The sequence below is a fragment of the Chelonoidis abingdonii genome, chromosome 3, assembly GCF_003597395.2.
Source record: "Chelonoidis abingdonii isolate Lonesome George chromosome 3, CheloAbing_2.0, whole genome shotgun sequence".
Classification (NCBI taxonomy): domain Eukaryota; kingdom Metazoa; phylum Chordata; order Testudines; family Testudinidae; genus Chelonoidis; species Chelonoidis abingdonii.
This window is the reverse complement of record NC_133771.1, coordinates 181,474,203-181,496,962: the sequence shown is the minus strand read 5'-3', so window position 1 is coordinate 181,496,962 and position 22,760 is coordinate 181,474,203. Positions and strand designations below refer to the sequence as shown.

The following is a 22,760-nucleotide window of genomic DNA, read 5'->3' as shown; positions in this document are numbered from 1 at the left end:
CAACCTTGGACCTGCCTGGGGGGAGAGGCACCCATCCCATTGCCCCAGCCGTGGAGCTGTTGCTGTGGGGAGAGTCACCTCTCTCCTCCCCAGCTCAGGTGCTGTTGTGGGGAGAGAGATCTGGGAGGAGTCCTCTCTCCACACCGTAGCCCTGGGGTAGCTTGCACCCCAAGCCTTCATCCCCAGCCTCACGCCAGAGCCCTTATCCTCCCACCCCAATCTTCTGCCCCAGCCCTGAACCCCTCATTCCCGGCTCCAGCCCTGAACCCCTCATCACCGGCCCACACCCCCAGCCGGAGCACTCACCAATGCAGGCCACAGAATCTCACCCACCCACTCCTATAACAAACCCCTAACCTATGTCTGAGTTAGAAGTCCCCAAATTGTGGTTTGAAGACCTCAAGCTGCAAAGAATGTTCCAGCAAGTGACCCGTGCCCCATGCTGCAGAGGAAGGCGAAAAACCTCCAGGGTCTCTGCCAATCTGTCCTGGAGGAAAATTCCTTCCTGACCCCAAATATGGCAATCAGTTAAACCCTGAGCATGTGGGCAAACCTACCAGTCAGCACCCAGGAAAGAATTCTCTGTAGTAACTCAAATCCCACCCTGTGTAACATCCCATCACAGACCACTGGGCATACTTACCTGCTGATAATCAAAGATCAGTTGCCAAATTAATTGCCAAAATTAGGCTATCCCATCATACCATTCCCTCCATAAACTTATCAAGCTTCGTCTTGAAGCCAGATATCTTTTGCCCCCACTACTCCCCTGTTCCAGAACTTCACTCCCCTAATGGTTAGAAACCTTCATCTAATTTCAAGTCTAAATTTCCTAGTGTCCAGTTTATATCTATTTGTTCCCCAACCCTTTCCCCCAGTCCCTAGCCTCTCATAACAGGCCTACACCCCCAGCCAAAGCACTCACCCCTGCACCCGGCCCTGAGCCCCCTCCCACACTCTGAACCCCTCGGCCCCACGTCCACCACATGAATTTTGTTATGTGCATCAATATGGAGGTGATGTGTCAAACATCACCTCCATATTGGTGCACGTAACCAAATTCATTCTGCATGTGGGTGGGAAAAAATAGGGAACACTGGTGCTGACCTGCAGAAGAGGGTTAATGACTGGGAATTCCAACCAGAGTTAGGTGCCTAACTCCCTGTGGGATGGGCCGTAAGCCACACCCCTTTTCTCAGCATTTCCCATTGCCTTGCTTAGGCAGCTCGGCAGTTAGCATGCTGGCTTTTGTGGAGCATGTTTTTTGGTACCTAACTCTTGTCGTGCATTGTATAGGGAGCCAAGATTCCCATTACAGGGCTGTGGATTCCACTGGGTGCAAGGTGCCTAAAGGATATGCATGACAACAGCCAAGTCCCTTTGAGGATGTGGTTTACAGATGCATCCCTTAAGAGTTTTCGGTATATAACACTACAAATGATCATAAATGAGTACTGAATGGGGAAAACAAGAGATGCAAGACAAGGTACTGTTCTCATGTGGCTGTTCAGTAAGGCACATTCATATTCTCATGCCTCCATGAGACCCATGCATAATGTTGCACTTGCATTAGAAAATAACTTTTTGCATCAGAAAGTAATTAATTTTGCAACTTCTAGACATTTTGATTTTTTTTCTATTAGGCAGCAAACAAGCCATTTTCTCTGCTACAAAGGTACAGCTTTGGACATCAGCAGGTTCCAGTGCTGATATAAATAGTCCATAGAAACTTTGATCTCAGTATGTTGTGCTCAGCAGGATCTGTGGGCTGAATCTCTATTAAAAGTTGAGGGGAACTGCAGTTTTCTCTCTTGTATGGGAAGAGTAGCTTTCCTTAAGTTGGCCTCAATTATTTTAGTCAAGAAGGGGAGCAGCTTTGCACAGGTAAACAGAGCTATATCTAATGGTGTTGGGTGGTGTCAGTCACTACGAAACGTAGTTTCAACACAGGAGTTTATTAGCAAAACAACACTTTCTTCTAGGTTTTATCAGTGGCAAGGAATAATGTACCATCTACAGACTCTTTGACCATTTAAGAAGTGGGGGAAAGGGATCCATTCACAAGTTTCCTTCTTTGATTCTGTTTTAGGCACAGGATCAGTCTGATCACTTTCCAGTCAGATCCAGTTTTTTTGAGTTTGTAGAGCGTTGAGCTGGAAACATGAGGTGAAGGCTAAAGTATGTCTGGTCCTCTCATTGTGGCAAAGACTTCGGAATTGTAAACTCTTTAGTGGAATTGAAAGCTTCCTTGTTTTATTTCCTTAAAAGGCATGGATTGGGCATTATATTTCTTACGGCTGCTCAGGGATGGCCTTTGTGAAACTCACGGAGGACCCAGACCAGTGTGTTGTGGTGGGGGGAGAGCACCGTAATGCTACTGATGACAGTGTTTGTGCAGCTGCCATCTCTCTCATCCAACTGCCTGAAGTCAGCTTTAGCGATGGCTCATAGAAACCATCTCCAAGTCCCAACAGGGAGATATGACAGAAATCTATAAAATCATGAATGTGGAGAAAGTAAATAAAGAAGTGTTATTTACTTGTTCACATAACACAAGAACCAATGCTCACCCAGTGAAATTTATAGGTAGCAGGTTTAAAACAAACATAAGGAAGTACTACTTCACACAGTGCATAGGTAGCCTGTGGAACTTGTTGCCAGGGCATGTTGTGAAGGCCAAAAGTGTAACTGGATTGGAGAGGGGGTGAGAGAGACAAGTTCAAGGAGGATAGTTCCACCAATGGCTATTAGCGAAGATGGTCAGGGATGCTGGGTGTCTCTAAGGCTCTCACTGCCAGAAACTAGGACAGGACACCTGGGGATGGATAACTTGATAATTGCCCTGTTCTGTTCATTACCTCTGAAGCATTTGGCACTGGCCACTGTTGTAAGACAGGATACTGAACTGGATAGATGAATGGTCTGACTCAGTATGGCTGTTTTTATGTTGTTGTATAAACATAGGCATAATCACATTAAAATCATACTTCTCTGGAATATTCAGAGGCACTTCTTAGCGATGGCTACTTCTACCTCAACCACATCATCCCTGACCATCCTGCATAATAACCTTTGATGGACCATGAGTTTATTTAGTTCTTGTTTTGAACTGTGTTAAACCTGCTGATTATTAATTTCATTGATGACCCCTAGTTCTTGTTATGAGGAATAACTAACACTTCTTTATTTACTTTCTCCACATCATTCATGATTTTATAAATCTCTATCATATCCCCCTTAGTTATCTCTTTTCCAAGCTGAACAGTCCAAGTCCCCAGTCTCTTCTCCCCCCCACAGCAAAGATGAATATATATATGTATAATATGTGTAGTACTAAGTTGTTGTGTTACTATTTTTTTGTATGAAAAACTATCTGAAATGAAAAACTAAACTGAAGTTGGAAAAAAATAAACTGACAAGCCATTTAGAAATGTATTATTCCTTTTGTTGTGTTTACTTCTTGATTGGCTAAATTCAGTCACTTGGATTGTGGAATCCTCTATTTAGCTTTTCATTTAATGGATCATTAGTTGCCACATGACTTCATGTCCTGAAACAAATGTCTGCATTTCTGCTGAAATGTTTATTTCCTTATTGTCACTGTTGTAGAGGCATTCAGCATTCCCAGCATATATACACATATATATGTAAGGTACAAGAGCAAAGGTGTAAAACTGAGGGGCCATTTAGGTTCATAAATGTTCTTACATCTTTGGCAATGCTCTGGATTATTTTTGAGCTAAGGCATAGCTCATGCTTGGGTTGCGTACTGTACAAGCCTTAACTTTTGGAAATGGCCTCTTTTGGTAAGAAAATTGTGTAGTTTTATACTACATTGGTGACGAGTACTCATCTTAAACTTGTTTGGGTCCTAAGTCTTTAATTTAAACTCGCAGTAACCTCACAAGGAGATCTAGTATAGTATGGAATATATTCCAAAGAATATTAATGCAACTGTATTGCTTGGGATAGCTAAAGATAGGATATAGGTCTAGCAGACACACAGTAAGCAATATTCTGCACTAGCAGGGGCATAGAAGAGATTACTTCTTTTCTCTCATAAGCTTTTTGAACTTTTTAAAAGAATAACATGCTATATAACATCTTAGCCTATGACAACAATTTAAAATTCGCATGTTGCCTTAAACGTCCCTTAATTCATGCATTTCTAAGATTCTCATTACTACAGTGTCTGGGCACCATATAAACACTAGAAAGGGAAAAAACTACCTACAGGTGCCAGGTGTGGATGACTGGCAAAATCTGAATCATGGAAAAAGAGAGCCTTCAGGCCGACTTCAGATTGTTGGGGAGGTGGGTGTTGGGGAAGCAGAATGAGCCAGTATGACTGACTGGGAGTCCAGATTTGCAAGCCACTTTGGTAAGAGGTAGATGCACTCCAGCACTAGATGGAGTAGTCACAAATCCCTGTCAATTTCTCTAGTTTCTTCTTCCTGGGAACCAGCATTACTAGACTTTATAAGCATGCTAATGGCTGTGTGATCCCAAAGAATTAGCACTCTACTCTAATAGCCTCACATGTGCACTGACCAGGAGTGGTGATATAATGGAATCTTGTGAGACCACATAAGGTTGTAAGGAATGAACAAGCGGTTACATAAAATCTTTCAATGAAAGGAACAGTGCCACTGAAACAATCTCATCCATTCCTGCCAGAGCCTGTCAGAGTGTAAACAATGCCTCATGGTCCACTGTCAAACTGTTGATTCATATAATAAAATAAGTATCCATCCTTGATGACTTTACTGTTGATCTGCTGACAATGGAAAGGTACTAATGCAGTCTATGTTCTATACCTACACATGAAACAAGATACAACTGGAGCGGCACCGTTGTGACCGTTTAAATGACCTTTTCCGTAAAGTATCAGAGGGGTAGCCATGTTAGTCTAGATCTGTAAGACACATTTTAAGGAAAAGCAATGAAGAGTTCTATGGCACATGATAGACTAACAGACGTATTGGAGCATGAGCTTTCATGGGTGAATCCGAAAAAGTGGGTATTCACCCACAAAACCTCATGCTCCAATACGTCTGTAAGGTGCCACAGGACTCTTTGCTGCTTTTTCTTAAAATGTGTCTTAAATTCTATAAACAAGTACCTAGCTGGTATTGTGATATAAGCTCTGTAAAGCAAAACATAAATGGGGAAGGTTTATGACTGTGGTGGTTGGTAGGGTTATCAAGGGGTGGTTTGTGGGGTGTTCTTGAAGAAGGCCCTAATTAGTGCTTGTTTGAGTGTTGGCATTCAGAGGAGGCATTGACCATTGATAAAGGAATCAATTTTCCTGGTGCTGTTTTTTTGTCTTCAAGCTGACATCAGAATGGTCCAAGCAGCTTACTCCACTACTTGTATGAAATGGTTACAAAAAAGTGCCTATAGTGCAGCTTTCTTTCCAAGATTATTTGAATGTCTAGAGCACGGATCAGCAACCTCATCAGGGAAATGCGGACTGCCAAAAGTGGCGTGGGCTGAGGGATGTACTGGCTGCCGCTTCCCACAGCTCCCTCGGCCAGTGGGAGCTGCAGTCTGCCAAACCGGCGAATGCTGCAGGTAAACAAACCATCCCTGTCTGCCAACGGATTTCCCTGACAGGCTGCGTGCCAACGGTTGCCGATCCCTGGTCTAGAGACTTGGATCAATAGTGTTCACCATCTTGGAGGACTGATCTTGCTCTCCTTCTGCATGCAAAACTTGTATTGGATTCAGTGCTCTTTTTCCATGAGAAATGACTGGAGAGTGGATTAATCCCAGGATGCACACTAAGCAAGTACAAAGAAACAATTTCACATTCAGTGTATGGCAAATACATTGTGATTTCCTTTTTCCCAGCCAATATATAGCAAAAGCCAGTATTGGCAAAACACAGACTATTTTTTTACATTGTCTCAATTTTACTTTGTAAATTGTGCTGTGACAGGGGCCATTTTATCTTTATGTAATGCCCACAATGAGGTTTCAATCCTGAATATAGTCTTCAACTGCAACTATAATATAAATAAATAATTTCCATTTTCTTTACTGGTATTTTCTTGTACTTCCGTATTTAAGTTGTATCTATAAATTATGTAGCTATGGTTGTAAGTGAATGCCAACAGTAACTATTTACTGGGATTTCATATTGACAAGATTGCCAATTATAATACAGTTCAGTAGAATTTTTGTTCTAATTGAAGTATATACTCAACACTTGAAATTTAATTGTATTCGTGAACCATTTGGCTAAACGCTAGTACTTACAGTAATGTCAAGGGGTACAATGTTTGGTTTTCTGTAGTTAATTAAAAATGTCTTTTTGGGTTGGCAGATTGAATACAACTCTTAATGCAGGAATGGATGCTAATTCCATTAGCTTTAGTATTTTATTTTTAAGAAAAAGTGCCATTACTTTCCAAAGAGCTTTATAAACCTCAATGACACACACTTCTTGTATGGAAGTGCTTATATTTTATGGGAGGCAAACATAAAACAAGGCTAGGCCAACATTCAGGAAGGAGGATGTGGGGTTTCTTGAAGAAGAGAGGCAAAAGAGTTCTGCATTTTAGCAGAAATGTGGAGGAGAATAGTAGGTTCCTCATGGTGTAGGTTACCAAAGCTGTTCCAAGCATATGTGACAGCACGAAAGAGGCATGCAGCCAAAACTGAAGTAAAGAGAAGCCAAGGGAGCATAAAAAAAGGGCGACTAGGGAAAGAGAACAAGAGAGCAAACATTTTGAAGGCAGCAGGACTGCAGAGGGTCTTGCAGATGAGAATCTTGTATTTTTATATTAAGAGACAGAACTATTGAAGGATTCATAGGAGTAGGGGTGGTGATAGGGTCAGATTGGTGGAAAAATACTTTGGAAGAAAACTAATTTCTACCTTTTCAAGCATTTTAATTGAAGGTGTGTACACTAATGCACCTATTGTATGCTGTAGAGCAGTTATGAGAATTATAGGAAAAAACCGGTAATAGTGCATCTGAAAAGTTCAAGCTGAATAAGTTAATGTTGACAAGTTACACTTTTATCAAATCTAGGACAAACATGTCCCTCTCACCCACCCAGTAGTGGTATTTGAAATAAATGTAGCCATATGCTTTCAAAAATACCCCATCCCACTCATTCCCTGCAATTATTATAGAATAAACTGATGGTGAATCAAGAGAACCATTTTAGGTCTACAAAAAACTGTAACCCTCAGCAACTCCTTTTATAGTGCAAATGTATACTTTTTTGGAGAACTTAAAAATTGCACATTACTGTAGAAAGCAAATATGGTTGTAAGTTAGATAACATGAAAGTTCAAAACACTAAGAAACCCTTTCAAGTGAAAAATCTCTAGGTCTGGATGGCTTTCGAAAGAAGTTCTGTATATCTTTTTCAGGAGCTTAGTGCGTTAAATCCTTCAAAATCTTCTATTATTATTTCCTTGAATGGGGAAAATTGGCCAGTTCCAGTTTTGGAGGCCAGCATAACTGTATGTACAAATGATTAAAAATCAAGACGACCATAGAAGGTACTGATCAATATCCTTTGTCTAGTCAAGGTATTGGTTTAGTTACTACCAGTTCACACCAATTTGGCTCTGTCCCAGGAAGGGACACAAATCATAATAGGTGGAACACTAATATTTCTTTAAACCAAAGGATAAAAGTAGCCTGCTAGCATTAGATGGAGAGAAGGCGTTCAGTATGATTGTTTTAATATTACTAGAGAAACTTAATTTCATACTTTAATGTATAGTCGGCACTAAACTGTCCTACTATTATGTCCTTTTTTTATTTTCATGTCATCTTATCAGAGACTTTGTTCTTTTACAGGAATAATGATGTCCTTTGTCATTTTGTCCCCAGCACTTTGAACAGCATGTGTTGGGTTGTCATCGGTAACTGAACAAAACTTGTAGTAGCTTTCAGATATTCTGCCTGAAATTTACAGCATCTCAATCCATAATAAAGAATATAAAATTGCTCTCTTTGCAGGTAGTATACTGCCTTATCTAAGTGAAATACAAACCTCCCTCCAGGGGCACATCTCTGTAGTGTGTGGAAAACGCTTATCTTAGTTCTGGCTGAACCCCTAATGTCCCACTTAGGTTTGAGTTTCACATTATCATATTTCTATCTTATTGGCATTATGTATTGATATTTATAATGAAGATTAGTTGGGTGTACAGGAAGTAGGGCTATCTAGTGATTTAAAAAAAATGAATCGCAGTTAATTACAAGATTTTTAAAAAATCACGGTTAATCACAGATTTAATCACACTGTTAATAGAATACAATTTAAGTATTTTTGGATGTCAGTTGATTTCAGTTACAACACAGAATACGAAGTGTACAGTGCTCATTTTATATTATATTTGATTACAAATATTGGCACAGTAAAAAAGATAAAAGAAATAGTATTTTTCAATTCACCTCATGCAAGTACTGTAGTGCAATCTCTTTATTGTTTGCATGGCACTGTTGTAGATGGAGTTGCAAGGTATTTTCGTGCCAGATATGCTAAACATTTGTATACCCCTGCATGATTTGACCACCATTCCAGAGGACATGCTTACATGCTGATGATGGGTTCTGTTCGATAACAATCCAAAGCAGTGCAGAGTGACGCACATTCATTTTCTTCATCTGCATCAGATGCCACCAACAGAAGGTTGATTTTCTTTTTTGTTGGTTCGGGGTTTGTAGTTTCTGCATCCGAGTGTTGCTCTTTTAAGACTTCCAACAGCTTCCACACCTTGTCCCTTTCAAATTTTGGAAGGCACCTTATTTTCTTAAACCTTGGGTCAAGTGCTGTAGTTAACTTTAGAAATCTCACATTGGTACCTTCTTTACATTTTGTTAAATTGTGGTGAAAGTGTTCTTAAATTGAACAGCATGTGTTGAGTTGTCATTGAAGACTGCTGTAACATGAAATATATGGCAGAATGCGGGTAAAACACAGAGTTGTAGACATACTATTCTCCCCCAAGGAGTTCGGTCACAAATTTAATCAAGAGTTTTTCAACGAGCATCATCAGCATGGAAGCATGTCCTCTGGAAAGGTGGCTGAAGAATGAAGGGGCACAGGAATGTTTAGCATATCTGGAATGTAAATACCAGCTACAATGGTGCCATACAAACACCTGTTCTCACTTTCAAGTGACATTGTAAATAAGAAGCAGGCAGCATTATCTTCCATAAATGTAAACAAACTTGTTTGTCTTAGCAATTGGCTAAACAAGAAGTAGGGTTGAGTGGATCCCTAGGTTCTAAAATTTTACATTGTTTTGTTTTTGAGTGCAGTTATATAACAAAAATATGGATTTGTAAGTTGCACTTTCACCATAATGAGGTTGCACTACAGTACTTGTATAAGGTGAATTGAAAAATGCTATTTTGTTTCTTTTTTACAGTGCAAGTATTTATCAAAATAATATAAAGTGAGCGCTGAATATTTTGTGTTCTGTATTGAAATCAATATATTTGAAAATGTAGAAAAATTCAAAAATATTTATAATAAATTTAAATTAGTATTCTATTATACTGTGTGATTACAACTGTGATTAATCACGATTAAGTAGATTTAAAAATTAATTTGTTTTGAGTTAATCACTTGAGTTAACTGTGATTGACAGCCCTAGAAGGAAGGTTTATTAAGAATTTGTAATCAGTGTGCTAAATATTAACTTGTAAAAAGATCAAACTAAACTTTCCTGTGTAGTGTGTTGTTTATAATTTAGTGAATTTTAATTTTATTTATCTGTGATAACATTTGACAGACTCTGATTCCTATGTTACTGTTCCTCTTTCTATGATCTCAAATGCAATAATTTAAAAAACAAAAACAAAACTGATATAGTTAGTCCAGTGTAAGAATATTTTATCTGAGGTGAATGGGTTACTCCTGGGAAATTCTGTGCCAAAAATTTTAAAGTTCTGCACAAAAATTTTAAAAATTCGGTGAACAGTATTTTGCAAAATTCTGCATATTTTGTTGTCAAAATTAATGCAGTCTAATTCAGCTAGTTTCAGTTATTCTGGTAATTTATTTAAACTATAATACACTGGATGTAGAACAGGAGTGGGGAGCATTAGAGGAAATCCCCAAACTCCTGGGTAATAGTAATGTAGCTAGTATTGACCCTTCTAATTATTAGTCAACAAGTAATATGCAGCTATATGTTCAGGGTTACATCATAAGCAACTGAAGAGCAAGTGAGGGCTGAGGACTCAAATTCACAATTTATACTGGCTGCTGACCATCTCCAAAAAGGTCAGTAGCAAATAGTTCATGGAGCACATTTTGATAGGACATTTTTTCAGTCCAAAAATTTAGACCAGTTCTAATCACTGATGCGCCATAAGCATTTATAAGGACATGCTGTCCTTTACAATAAGGCTTGTTTACATCACTCTGACAATGTAAAGAAGCTTTAAAATTTTATACTGTTTAATACTCCTGTGGGAATTCACTAAGCAGGAAGGCTGCTACATTCTCCTCTGCCTGAGGGAACAGAGCCTGTCTCACGCCTCCTCTTCAGAAATACCCCAAAGCCCTGCCCCTCCATGCTGAGTGTTCCGCAATAGCGAGCGAAAGGGACAGTCTCTCTTTCTCTCACACGCACACACCCACCCACCCAGGTCCCTCCCCTCCCCAGGCGGTGATTTACATCTGTACTAGCTGCTCTGAGTGCCCAAACCGACGAGTCTGCTCTGCCAGGGAGTGAGCACATGGCCGCTCTTTCAGCTTCCCTTTGCTTCCCTGTCAGAAGTCATTTTTCTGTGGGTAAGCAAAGAAATTGGTGGGGGCCATGAATTCTGTACACACGCAGTGACACAAAATTCCCTGAGGAGTAATGGTTTCTAGTCCTCTGCTGACTAAACTGTTTAAAGTTGTGCAATTTTTTAAATTGATGAGTTAATGTCTGAACATGGCTGTCAGTAAATACTTTGATTTTTTGCAATGTTTATAAGCCTGTGTGTGTCAGCCAAATGTACTGATTGCTTTCTTCCTGACTACAGAAGCAAAGTATTCTGCTTTATATTAGGTCAGACTTGTGCCAAGTCTTGACTTTTCCCCTTTTTAAAAAATGGACCACCAGGCTAAATTTTGAGCAAGGATAGTTTAGTAACAAATGATATACTTCATTTTATGGCAGATCTGAGTTCTGAATTTGACAGTTGGTAGTATGCAAAATTCTACTGCAGATGTGTCAAGTTTAATCTTCCTTGATGCTATAGAAGCTTTAAAGTGCTAGCTGCATTTTAAATGCAAGGATCCTTGATAAAATTGTTTGTTTGCAAAGGCAGTGTATAAACCAGAGGTCTCTAAACTCTGGGGCGCAGCCCTGTTCAGGGGGTTGGGGTGGGAGTGCCACCCAGCCCTGCTCCACTCCCAGCCATTGCCCTGACTTCCGGTCCCATGCCTGGCCCCAGCTGCAGTACCCTTGTCCCTGTCCACATTTTCCCCTCTCCCCTGGCTTCTGACCCCCAGCTCTCGCGGGAGGGAGTGTGACCACGAGAAGTTTGGGGACCACTCATATCAATTGTAGCTATGAAATGTGGATACAAAATATTTGCAGGCATGGATGAGCTGTCTGGCATAGGAGTTAATGTATTTAACTTTTCAGTGTATGTACTGTTAGGTCAGTATCCTTGCAGAATGATGACCGGATTTTATTAGAATTGAAACTAAGATTTATGTCCTTATATCGAGGAACAGAGACATAGGCTTTGTCTACCCTTGAACTTCATCAGTAAAACTTTTGTTGTTTGGGGTACTAAAAAACCACATGCTCGAACAACAAACGTTTACGAAAAGTGCCGGGGTGAACAGCTCTGTGTTGGCAGGAGTGCTCTCCTGCCAACAAAGCGGCTGCCGCTCATTGGGAGTGGAAGTTTTTTTGTCAGCAGGAGAGCTGTCTCCCACTGACAAACAACAGCTAGGCGGCACGCCTTTTAGCATCACAGCTGTAATGGCACAGCTGTGTCCATTAATGCTAGTGGAAGTTGCAAGCATAAATCCATGTGCATTAGGATGATAGTATACTTGTGTGTCGCTGCTTGTGAAGAGTATGGTCACTCATGATATCAACCTTGACTTGAAGTAGTGTGTCAGACTTTCAAGTAGCATTCCAAGCTACTAGTGCATACCATTTTCCTTTGTTGTTTGTGTCCTTATGTACAGGTAGATATGGAAAAGAGCTAGGGTGAGAATAAAAATGTAATGGATTATAATTGTTGTCTGGCAAATAGGTCACTGATAAATAAGCTGCCTGGGCAGAAAACAGCTCCTAGGATGATTAGTCATGTTAAGGGTTGAAATAACAAACCAACAAATAAAACCAAAACAACAACAACAACAAAAAGCTTTATTGTACTGTTATTCCTCTTGTCTTAACTCTGAAAATATTTTGCAATCTTATTTCTCTCAAACTCTACTGACTTTAGTTAGTTTTAAATCAGTGAAATCTATATATGGTCACAAATGCATAGGACCTTTTTTCCTTTTAGCTCAAAAGAATTGATTTCAGATATTTCTTTTGACTGTATGCAAACGTCATTACTAAGATGGTGTGAATTGATATAGCACTAATTGCATTGTGGCCTAATCAACTGTATAAAACTGTGCAGTCTGGTGGTAGAGGACAACTTTAAGAGCTTTACCTCCCAAACACTGATGAATTTAAAAATTGTTTTTCTGTGTGGATTTAAAAGTAAACACTTTTTTGACAGTCTTTCCTTCCCCCTGCCTCCACTCCAATTTGTAGTATTAAATAATCCCGCCTGTGAAAAAATCTGGAGGTGGGTGCTCAAGAGGGATTCCTCAGAGATTCCTCACACTATCCCTTTTGTTGGGTGGAATTTTCATGGAGAATGACCACAGACCTGGTGGAACTGTACTGTCCCTTGCTCTTAAAATGTTGTTTACAATCAAGCTGGCCTTCCAAAGTCTCTTTCAGGTTGCCACCAAGATCTCTTTGTGGAGGGGCACATCAGAAAAGATATTGCACCTCTGTCTGTGTTGCCTCTTTCACCTAAAGTTCTTGGTGTGCCTGGCCTGCCCAATTATCACTCGACTCAAGAATATGTTTTGCAGGGTTTAGAGGGAGCGGCCAGAGTTGTAGATGCCAGTGAGCCCTTCTTCTCTCAGTATGCAGAATCTGTTTTTTCCCTCTATGCAAAGAACCCAGAAGAGGATGATCTGGGCCAATATGGGTAGCTGCAAGAATGACTTCAGCACATGCTTCAGAAAACATATGCACACAATGAGGACCTGCTGAGTACAGTTCAGTGCATACTTTTGTCTGTATAGTGACTGTGGACCACACAATTTAATTAGGGCCCTACCAAATTCACAGTCCATTTTGATCAACTCCACGGTCATAGTTTTTTAAAAATAGTAAACTTCATGATTCCAGTTGTTTAAATCTGAAGTTTCATGGTGTTGTCCTTTTTGGGTCAGGACCCCTATAATTACATGTGTGGGGTTGCAAGGTTATTTTGGGGAGGAGATGCGGTACTGCTATCCTTACTCTTGTGCTTCTGCTGGCAGCGGCTCTGCCTTCAGAGCAGGGCAGCTGGAGGGTGGCGGCTGCTGGCCAGAAGCCCAGCTCTGGAGGCAGAGCCGCCGCCAGCAGCAATGCAGAAGTAAGGATGACATGATATTGCCACCCTTATTTCTGCACTGCAGCTAGTGGGGTGCTGCCTTCAGAGCTGGGTGCCTGGGCCCTCAGTTCTGAAGGCAGCACAGAAGTAAAAGTGGTAATACCGCGACTCCCCGAAAATAACCTTGCGACCCCCCTGCAACTCCCTTTTGGGTCAGGACCCCCACTTTGAGAAACGGTGGTCTTCCTTGTGATGTCTGTGCGCTATAGGGTAAAAGCACACAAGACCAGATTTATCAGTCTGTGACATGTTTTTCATGGCTATGAAATTGGTAAGGCCCTAACGATAATTCAGGGTTTATCTACACTGGAAAGTTGGTGTGGATTAAGGTAGGGTGTGAATTTAAAGCATAATAGCTGTTCCTGATTAACTCTGTGTGGACCATTCTGATTCCAGAACAAGAATTTCTAACAGTTAAGAAATTTTATGAAGAATTTTATAGTTGTCATATTTTCCTAGTCCTTAATGCTGTGGAAATAAATTTTTAAAAATCTTTGTTGGTTGCTACAATGTGTTTTAAAACAGCATAGTAAGTCTTTTATATCCATTTATCTCTGATGTAATAGTGTAATTTTATAAGATGAAAAAATATCTTCTAAGTTTATAATCTTTACATTGTTCAGCCCTCTTTGTTAATACTTTAAACTGGTTATAAAAATGATTGTTGCTCGCTGTCTCATTTATTGCTCTTCAGAAGAGTTATCTACACCTCTTCATGGGGAAATCATATTCCTTGCTTCAAAACTTGTTTGTTTTACAAAAATACCATGTGAACCATTTTTAGGCAAAGCTATTATCAGTTTAGCCTGATGCCCCAAATAAGCAAACATTTGACAATATGAGAAATATACAATTTTATACATTTCTTAGTTTACTTCTCCCCCCCCCTTCCCGCAACGATACAGTAATCTGAGTTGCCTGCATTGGTTTAAATCAGCATTGAATGTCATCTGTACAGGTCTGTCGCATCTTAGGCACAATTAAAATGCGTGATTTCAACTTTACGCAGTTGGCAAAAACAAAAAAGAGAGAAATAACAATTTTAATACTGTACCTGTAGTGAGGGCGATTCCGCCCGCCATTACACTCAATGTAATTTTGACTATACGTGATTTTCGCTTTATGCGCAGACTGCGGAACGTAACCACAGCATAAGATGCGACAGACCTGTAAAAGGTTTTGGCTTTTTTTGGGTGGAGTGAGGGATGTTGGTATAGGGGAATTAAAAACCTCCTTCCACAAAATGTTGTGTCAATAGATCCTTTGCTCATTAACAGCCATAACTGGCTTTTGTTTTTTGTTTAGCACACATCTGATCTACCAAGCAAGGCTCTTTGCAATTGCACCTCATCAGAAGGGGAAAGTTCAAGAAGAACCTGTTTTGAGTGTTCAAAATAAGCAAGCACAGCATTTTGACTGGGCCTTAAATAAACTGGATAGCTCTGTCAGAAGAACTGGCCGCATTACTAGAACTCTTCTACTAAGAATCTTCCATGACATGTGCAGAACAGGTAAATCTGCTTTTCATTGTATGCTAATTTGACATTTCATTTTACAGTTTTTATCAAAATGAAAGGACATAAATGAAACTGATTTGTTGGTTTTGTTTTTTGGGTGTTACTAAACCTACCGCACACCTTGGCTCAAAAACTTACAGGCAATTGCGGAAGTTTAGCTTTACAGTAACTCCTCACTTAGTCGTTCTGGTTACTGATCAGTTAGGGAACATGCTCATTTAAAGTTTTACAATGCTCCCTTCTAACGTCTGGCAGCCGCTTGCTTTGTCCGCTGCTTGCAGGAAGAGCAGCCTGTTGCAGCTAGCTGGTGGGGGCTTGGAACCAGGGTGGACCAGCAGCCCCCCATCAGCTCCCCGCACCCCTAAGTCCCCTGTGCAGCAGCTGCCAGCAGGCTAGCAATTGCAGCTATCCCTACCCCCACTGCCATGTGCTGATCCTGCCCTCTGCCTTGGAGCTTCTTCCTGAGCCTCCTGCTTGCTTTGCGGGGGGGAGGGGGATGTCAGGGTGTCCCCCTCTCCCACTCCTACACCCTGCTTACCCCTTCTTCTCTATATAGAGCAGAGTGGGGACAGGGACGGAGAGAGCCTGGGGCAGCAGCTGCTGTCTCATCTTCCTGAGCCACATAAAAAAACAATGCACTTAAGAGTGGGTCAGCTTACTTAAGGGGGAAGTGTGCGTTTCTCTCTCTCTCTCCCCCCCCACACACACGGTCTGTGTCTGTCTGTCTGCTATGCTGTCTCCCCTCCCTCCTGTTCATGTTGCCTTGAGGAGAGGCTACATTAACAACGTGTTAACCCTTGAGGGCTCAGTCGAATGGTAGTTGATCATTTAGCAGCAAGGCATTCCCTGAGAAATATCCCACCCTCTAACTTTACTACCTGAACCAAGCTTCACAATCATGATAGCTGTGAACAGTATTAAATTGTTTGTTTAAAATGTATTGTGTGTGTGTGTATCTTATCTATCGAGAGAGAGAATATAGTTTTTTGTCTGATGAAAAAAATTTCCCTGTAACCTAACCCCCTTATTTACATTAATTCTTATGGGGAAATTGGATTCGCTTAACATCATTTTGCTTAAAGTCGCATTTGTCAGGAACATAACTACAACGTTAAGTGAGGAGTTACTGTATTAACTTGTATGTAAGAGACCAGTGACGATGATAAAGCACCAAACCTTCACTCTTCCACTACTGTGGTAGAACAGGGTTGCAGAAAAATCTGGTGCTAGTTCAGGCTGATGTTCAGTGTGCTTTTATCATCTCCTAATGAGTTGCCTGTACTATTTTACTTACATCAGAGCAACAAGCTATATTTCTCTTTGTCTTTCACTGTGTCATATCTAAGCTTGGTTATAAAACTGGAACAGGGATTGTCTTTTTTTCTTTATACAGCACATGTAAAAATTGTAGCTATAAGGAACGACACTGTATTTTTAAGATGCTGGTTATTACTGAAGGTGAGCTGAAAAGGAAAAAGAGAGAGATTATCCCAGATTCCCCTGTAACTAGATTATTTATGTGGTGAATGCTCCAAACAAGTTAAGTTTCAAAAGTTTTCTTCATCCTCCTTTCCCAAAAGTGGGTTTTATTTTATTTTAAAGTTAAACTGATTTCACTGTTGAATGCTCCCACAGGAAGTTTTTGAGGATATTGAACATGCATGGTTTTGCAGATAACTGTTAACATACCTAGGGGCTCAGTTCTTTTCCTTCTCTCATATTTTTGAGGTATCTTTTTTAGTATTTTTTTTTTTTATCTGAGCTTTAATTTTGTCTTTTCTCTGGGTGTCCCCTCTCTTCTTGAAAAGTCATGTTATTGCAGTAATTACGTGGCTGTGGCCAGTTTAGGAGTCGTCCCTTTCAGTTCTGTCAAAAACTCAGATATTATCGTTGGTTTCTGTAGGGTCCAGTCCTCTCAATTGAAGTGAATGCGGAATCCTTCTTGATTCTTCTTGAACAGGCTCCAGCCTATTATTCATTCAAGGTTAGGGTCAGAGCAGCCTTATCAAGAAAGATCTTCCCCACTAGAAGAGTACTGTTTTTCAGTCAAGGGTTTTAAGTCCTCAGACTCAAGCAGAAGTTATTCCTTTTTGATCATTGATTGCTGATCCCTGGTATAACCAATCTTTCAGAGGTGGTGTGCCGAATCTTCATTTATTCACTCTAATTTAAGGTTTCGCATGCCAGTAATACATTTTAATGTTTTAGAAGGTCTCTTTCTATAAGTCAATAATATATAATTAAACTGTTGTATGTAAAGTAAATAAGGCTTTTAAAATGTTTAAGAAGCTTCATTTAAAATGAAATTAAAATACAGAGCCCCCCGGACTGGTGGCCAGGACCCAGGTAATGTGACTGCCACTGAAAATCAGCTTGCATGCCGCCTTCGGCACCTGTGCCATAGGTTGCCTACCCCTGGGTTATACTAATGAGCAGTGTAGAGAAGCGGACTTGCCTCTGCAGCGCCTCCTGCTGGTGACGCCTGGGAATTAGCTCGGTTCCAGCTCCGGAGCGCCCTCTGTAGGCCAGTGTTCTGCCTGTCTTCTGGCCCCTGTGTCCCTCCCTGGACCCAGTACCCTTTTACCTGGGGTGCTGCCCCATGGTTAACAGCACATTCATTGCTTTTGCATGGAATGAGAGGACGGTTATCAGTCATTTCTGTACCGCTGTCTGCATTATAAATTGGCAGGTAAGATTGAATCTGGTATCTGTCCGTCTGTACTGTCTGCTGCTATCAGTGTGCCCTGGCTGAGTCGGCGGGGCGCAAAAGGCAAATACTGGAATGAATCGCCGAGTCAATCCTCCTTTATGTTTCTAAATAGAATTCAGTCCTGCCTAGGAATATTGGGGCAAGTAATACTAGAGACCAGTGTATCGGAGAGCACAGCTGCTCCATGTCAGACCTGAGAATGAGAGCTGCATGCCATCATTGGAGTGCCCGGCAACAACCCCACCTGTTACTTCCCTGCCTCCCAAATTCCTGGCTATTATGCAGTGTCCCTCCTCATTTGTGTCATGAATTATAAAGAGCAGGAATAAGAAACAGTGACTTGTTACGTGAGATAAAATGAGGGAGGACAGCCTCTCGTTGCTATGAAGAGTCAGGCAGTTACACGAATCTTTCTTTACACAAGGAAGAGGAGGGGCTGTGGAGCTCACCCCCAGTTGCGATGATGAGGACGGTACCAGCCGTTCGTGTACATCTACTGGAAGAGCGGGAATCATTCCTATTTTACCCAGCCCCGGCCAGTCCTGCACCTGAGGCCAGCCAGGAGCCTCATGGGCTGATGACAAGGACAGCTAGCAGTTCTACTGCACCATGCCACCATGAAGGAGAGGAGCAGAGCGATACTGCTCTCCACTGCCGCAGCCATCGCGTCTACCCAGCAGCATCAGTAGACTTAGGGTGACATTGAAAGAAGTCAAGAAACGTTTCTTTCCCTTTTCTTTCACGTAGTGGGAGGAGTAAATTGTTGAGCTATACCTGAACCACGCTCGACAATGTGTTTGAACCTACAGGCATTGGAGCTCAGCAAGAATGTAAATAATTTTTCGGAGACTGCTGTGGCTTGGATAGCTGGAGTCTCAGTACCCCCTCCCTCCTCATGAGCATCCATTGATTCTTTGGCTTCCTTCGCTGTCACGCACACTGGTAGCCTGAGATTTTTTTCAAACACGCTTTGGCATTTCGTCTTCTGTAACGGAGCTCTGATAGAACAGATTTGCCTCCCATACAGCGATCAGATCCAGTCTCTCCGTATGTCCATGCTGGAGCTCTTTTGGATTTGGACTGCATCGCCACCTGCTGATCAGAGCTCAGCGGGGCAAACAGGAAATTAAATTCAGAAGTTCGCGGGGCTTCCGTTTACCTGGCCACTGCATCTGAGTTCAGATTGCTGTCCAAGAGTGGTCACAGTGGTGCATTGTGGGATTCACCGGAGACCAATACCGTTGATTTGTGGCCACTAACCCTAATCCGTATGGTAATATATTTTACGCTACTCTCTCGTTGGGGAGGAGTACAGAAACCGATTTAAAGTGCCTTTATATCGATATAAAGGGCATTGTAGTGTGATGGGTACAGTGTTAAATTGTTTACGCTGCTAAAAATTGGTTTAAACACGTGTGTAGACCAGGCCGAGCCTCTAGTAATATTTTGGGAAGTCATGGCAGACTGGAGAGATTCCAGAAGACTGGAAAAGGGCAAATACAGTGCCCATCTATAAAAGGGAAATAAAAACAACCAGAACTGCACATTAGTTTAACTTCTGTGCCAAGAAGATAATGGAGCAAAGTAATTAAAGAATCATCTGCAAACACTTGGAAGGTGGTAAGTGACAGGGAAGCAGCATGGATTTGTAAAAACAAATCGTATCAAACCAATCTGACAGCTTTCTTTGATAGGATACGAGTCTTGTGCTAAGGGAGAAGCGGTGGATGTGTATACCTAGACTTTAGATAAGGCATTGATACGCATCTCGCATGAATCCTATCGAAAAACTAGGCAATACATTTAGATGGGGCTACTATAAGGTGGGTGCAGAACTGGCTGGGTAACGTACTCAAGAGTAGTTATTAAATGGCTCCCAATCCTGCTGGAAGGTACAAAGTGGTTCCGCAGGGGTCTGTTTTTGACCGGATGTTCATATCTTCATCAACGACTTAGATGTGGCATAGAAAGTCGCTTATTAAGTTTGCGGACGATACAACTGGAGGGATTGCAACTGCTTGGAGGACAGGGTCAAATTCAAAATGATCTGGACAAATTGAGAAATGGCTGGTAACCGGATGAAGTTCAATCAAGACAATGCAAGTGCTCCACTTAGGAAGGAACAATCAGTTTCACACATACAGAAGAAGACTGTGTAGGAAGGAGTGGCAGAAAGAATCTAGGGATCATGCGACCACAGCTAATATGAGTCAACAGTGTGATACTGTTGCAAAAAAGGCAATGTGATCTGGGATGCATTAACAGGTGTGTGTGAGCAAGACACAGAAGCATTCTTCGCTCTACTCTGCGCTGGTTAGGCCTCAACTGGAGTATGTGTCCAGTTCTGGGCACCGCATTTCAAGAAAGATGTGGAGAAATTGGAGAGGGTCCAGAGAAGCAACAAGAATGATTAAAGGTCTTGAGAACATGACTCGAAGAAGCTGAAAGAATTGGGTTTACTTAGTTGGAAAGAGAAGAGAGAGGGGACATGATAGCAGTTTCAGGTATTAAAAGGGTGTCATCAGGGGGAGGAGAAAAACTGTTCACCTTAGCCTCTAATGATAGAACAAGAAGCAATGGGCTTAAACTGCAGCAAGGGAGATTAGGTTTGGACATTAGTAAAAAGTTCTTAACTGTCAGGGTAGTTAAACTGGATAAATTTGCCTCGGAGTTGTGATCTCCATCTTGGAGATATTAAGAGTAGTTAGATAAAGTCTATCAGAGATGGTCTGACAGTATTGGTCCTGCCATGAGGGCAGGGACTGGACTCGATGACCTCTCGAGGTCCCTTCAGTCAGGTCTATGAATCTATGATCCATACCAACACTGACAACCATATATCCTGAGAAACTAACACTTGGTTTTTCATCACCTCGCACCATTTGTCCAAACGGAGTTATCTTGTTAACAAGGTTATCAAGTATATCTATATGAATATAGTGATTACTCTCTACATCAGTCTACAGTTTGGGAAAGGAGCTGTGACAAGATCTCACCTCTAGAGTTCCTCCGACTCTAATATCAGCCCCTGGGTACAGAGAAAATTACTACACGTTGGCTTCTTGGGCGGCGACCACGTAGGGGGTTGTAGAGGACCCTGCAAGAGAAGGATTAAGAGAGGAAGGGTTACAGTGCACTCAGGACTTTACAAGCAAACAAACTGCAACTATTTTACAAGAAATCTTCACGTCCTTTGAAAAGTCTACCTACTTTAAAGCAGATTACTATACCCTTTCCTAGTGTACCAACTTAACAGAGAGGCCTCTTACATCAGATGGATACTCCTGTGACAGAAAATAGTCTGCATTAGAGCATCAGATATAGAATATCACATTAGGAGAAGAATAATGCTGTTCATGATGGCTGGTTTTTTGTGTGCATGGGTTATATTATGATTTGTATTCAATGATTCTCTCATGCTGGGGTTACATTCTGCTGTCAGCGAGTAAGCGAAAATCGCATTAGTCAATTACATTGAGTGTAATGGCACATGGAATTGCCCGCACTACAGGTACAGTATTAAATGTTATTTTCTCTTTTTTGTTTTGGACTGCGCCAAGCTGAATTCGCGCATGTTAAATGCACATAAGATGAGACTCGCCTTACTGTCAAACAGAAGCAGGCCACTACTCGACACTGTGAAGAATAACCAAATCTTGAGCTACTCATGCAACTCACAAAATGTCATAAGGCTTATAATGTAAATTAGTCCCATAAACTATGCACAGGAACTGTAAAAAAAAGGAAGTATAAAATAGATAAAATAATACAAAGGTAAAACAAATAATCCCTTGCAGCATAAGAAAAATCCCTTTAGATGAATGGAGTCTTAACTACACCGTTGAGAGATTTTTTAAAAAAGTGTCCATGGTACAAGTGCTACATCACTACGACTGCAACAATGTCTATGAGAATGAACCTAATGCAGACAAGCTTTCACAGGTAGGAAAGAGGACGAGAATCAAGACAGGTAGAAGGGGAATGGAAGAGGTGAGGAGAAAGGAAAATGAGATGAAAGTCAATATTAATAAAGCAGAATGTGAACTGGAAGAGAGAGACAGAAGACAAAGAAAGAGAAAGAGGCATAAATCAAACAGGAGAAGAAAGATAATGCACCAACGCAACCCCAGATGGAGAATGTCTGACATTGGTTCAACCTTGACTAGTTTCAATCCTAGTCTATTCTTTTTAAAATCTGGGCAAACTGCCACAGCGCAATTCAAGTGTAAACGAGTGGCTCCATCATTCATGCACATAACTCAAGCTATTCTTCTTTCAAAGGAGTATCTTTGATGTTGCAGGACAAATAATGCAATCTTAAAGATATTAGCAATGGGGAACTTATTACACAGACAAACTAAAACCAGTTTGAATCTGTCAATTAATCTGCTTGTAGCAGGGGGGTCCCTGTCCTGCACTGAAGGCTTAAAAAGCCCAGGAGGCTGTGGTGGGGCAAAAAGCCTGGCTGATTGGGGAAAGTAGCTAGCTTGGGCCATGCCCCAATCAGGCCGAGCTGGCCCTATAAGGGCGTGAGCCAAAAGCCCAAACACACTCTCTCTAGCTGTAGAGAATGGGCCTGGCTGCAGGAAGCTGGATAAGGGTACTGAATGAAGCAGGGTGGGGAAAGGTTGAGGAGCTGGGGAGCTCCAGCCTGGAAACCCAGGCTGCAGCCTAGCATTGGCTAATAGGTACTGGGTGCAGAGCAGCCCAGGGGTAGGCCAAGGCAGCAGCAAACCCTCCTTGCAGTGATGAGTAGGCTGATGACTGCAGTCTGCCCAGGGGATGGGGCTAGATGTGACTGCGGTAGCCATATACTGAGGCAAGGTTAGGATAGTGTGGGGTTCTCAAGAGGGGACCCTAGATTGAGGGTTACTGT

General features: G+C 41.5%; 1 protein-coding gene and 1 long non-coding RNA gene across 2 annotated transcripts in view; one reads left to right on the top strand and one right to left on the bottom strand.

The window, feature by feature from the left end:
- Positions 1–22,760, top strand: part of LRPPRC (leucine rich pentatricopeptide repeat containing) — a 163,965-nt gene that overhangs the window by 2,075 nt on the left and 139,130 nt on the right. Inside the window, exon 2 of the mRNA XM_032774992.2 lies at positions 14,963–15,168. Within this exon, the coding sequence (XP_032630883.1) occupies positions 14,963–15,168 (206 nt within the window). The remainder of the gene's footprint in view (positions 1–14,962; positions 15,169–22,760) is intronic.
- The window catches only part of LOC142046610 (uncharacterized), a 404,232-nt gene that overhangs the window by 315,651 nt on the left and 65,821 nt on the right, over positions 1–22,760 (bottom strand). The window lies entirely within an intron of this gene.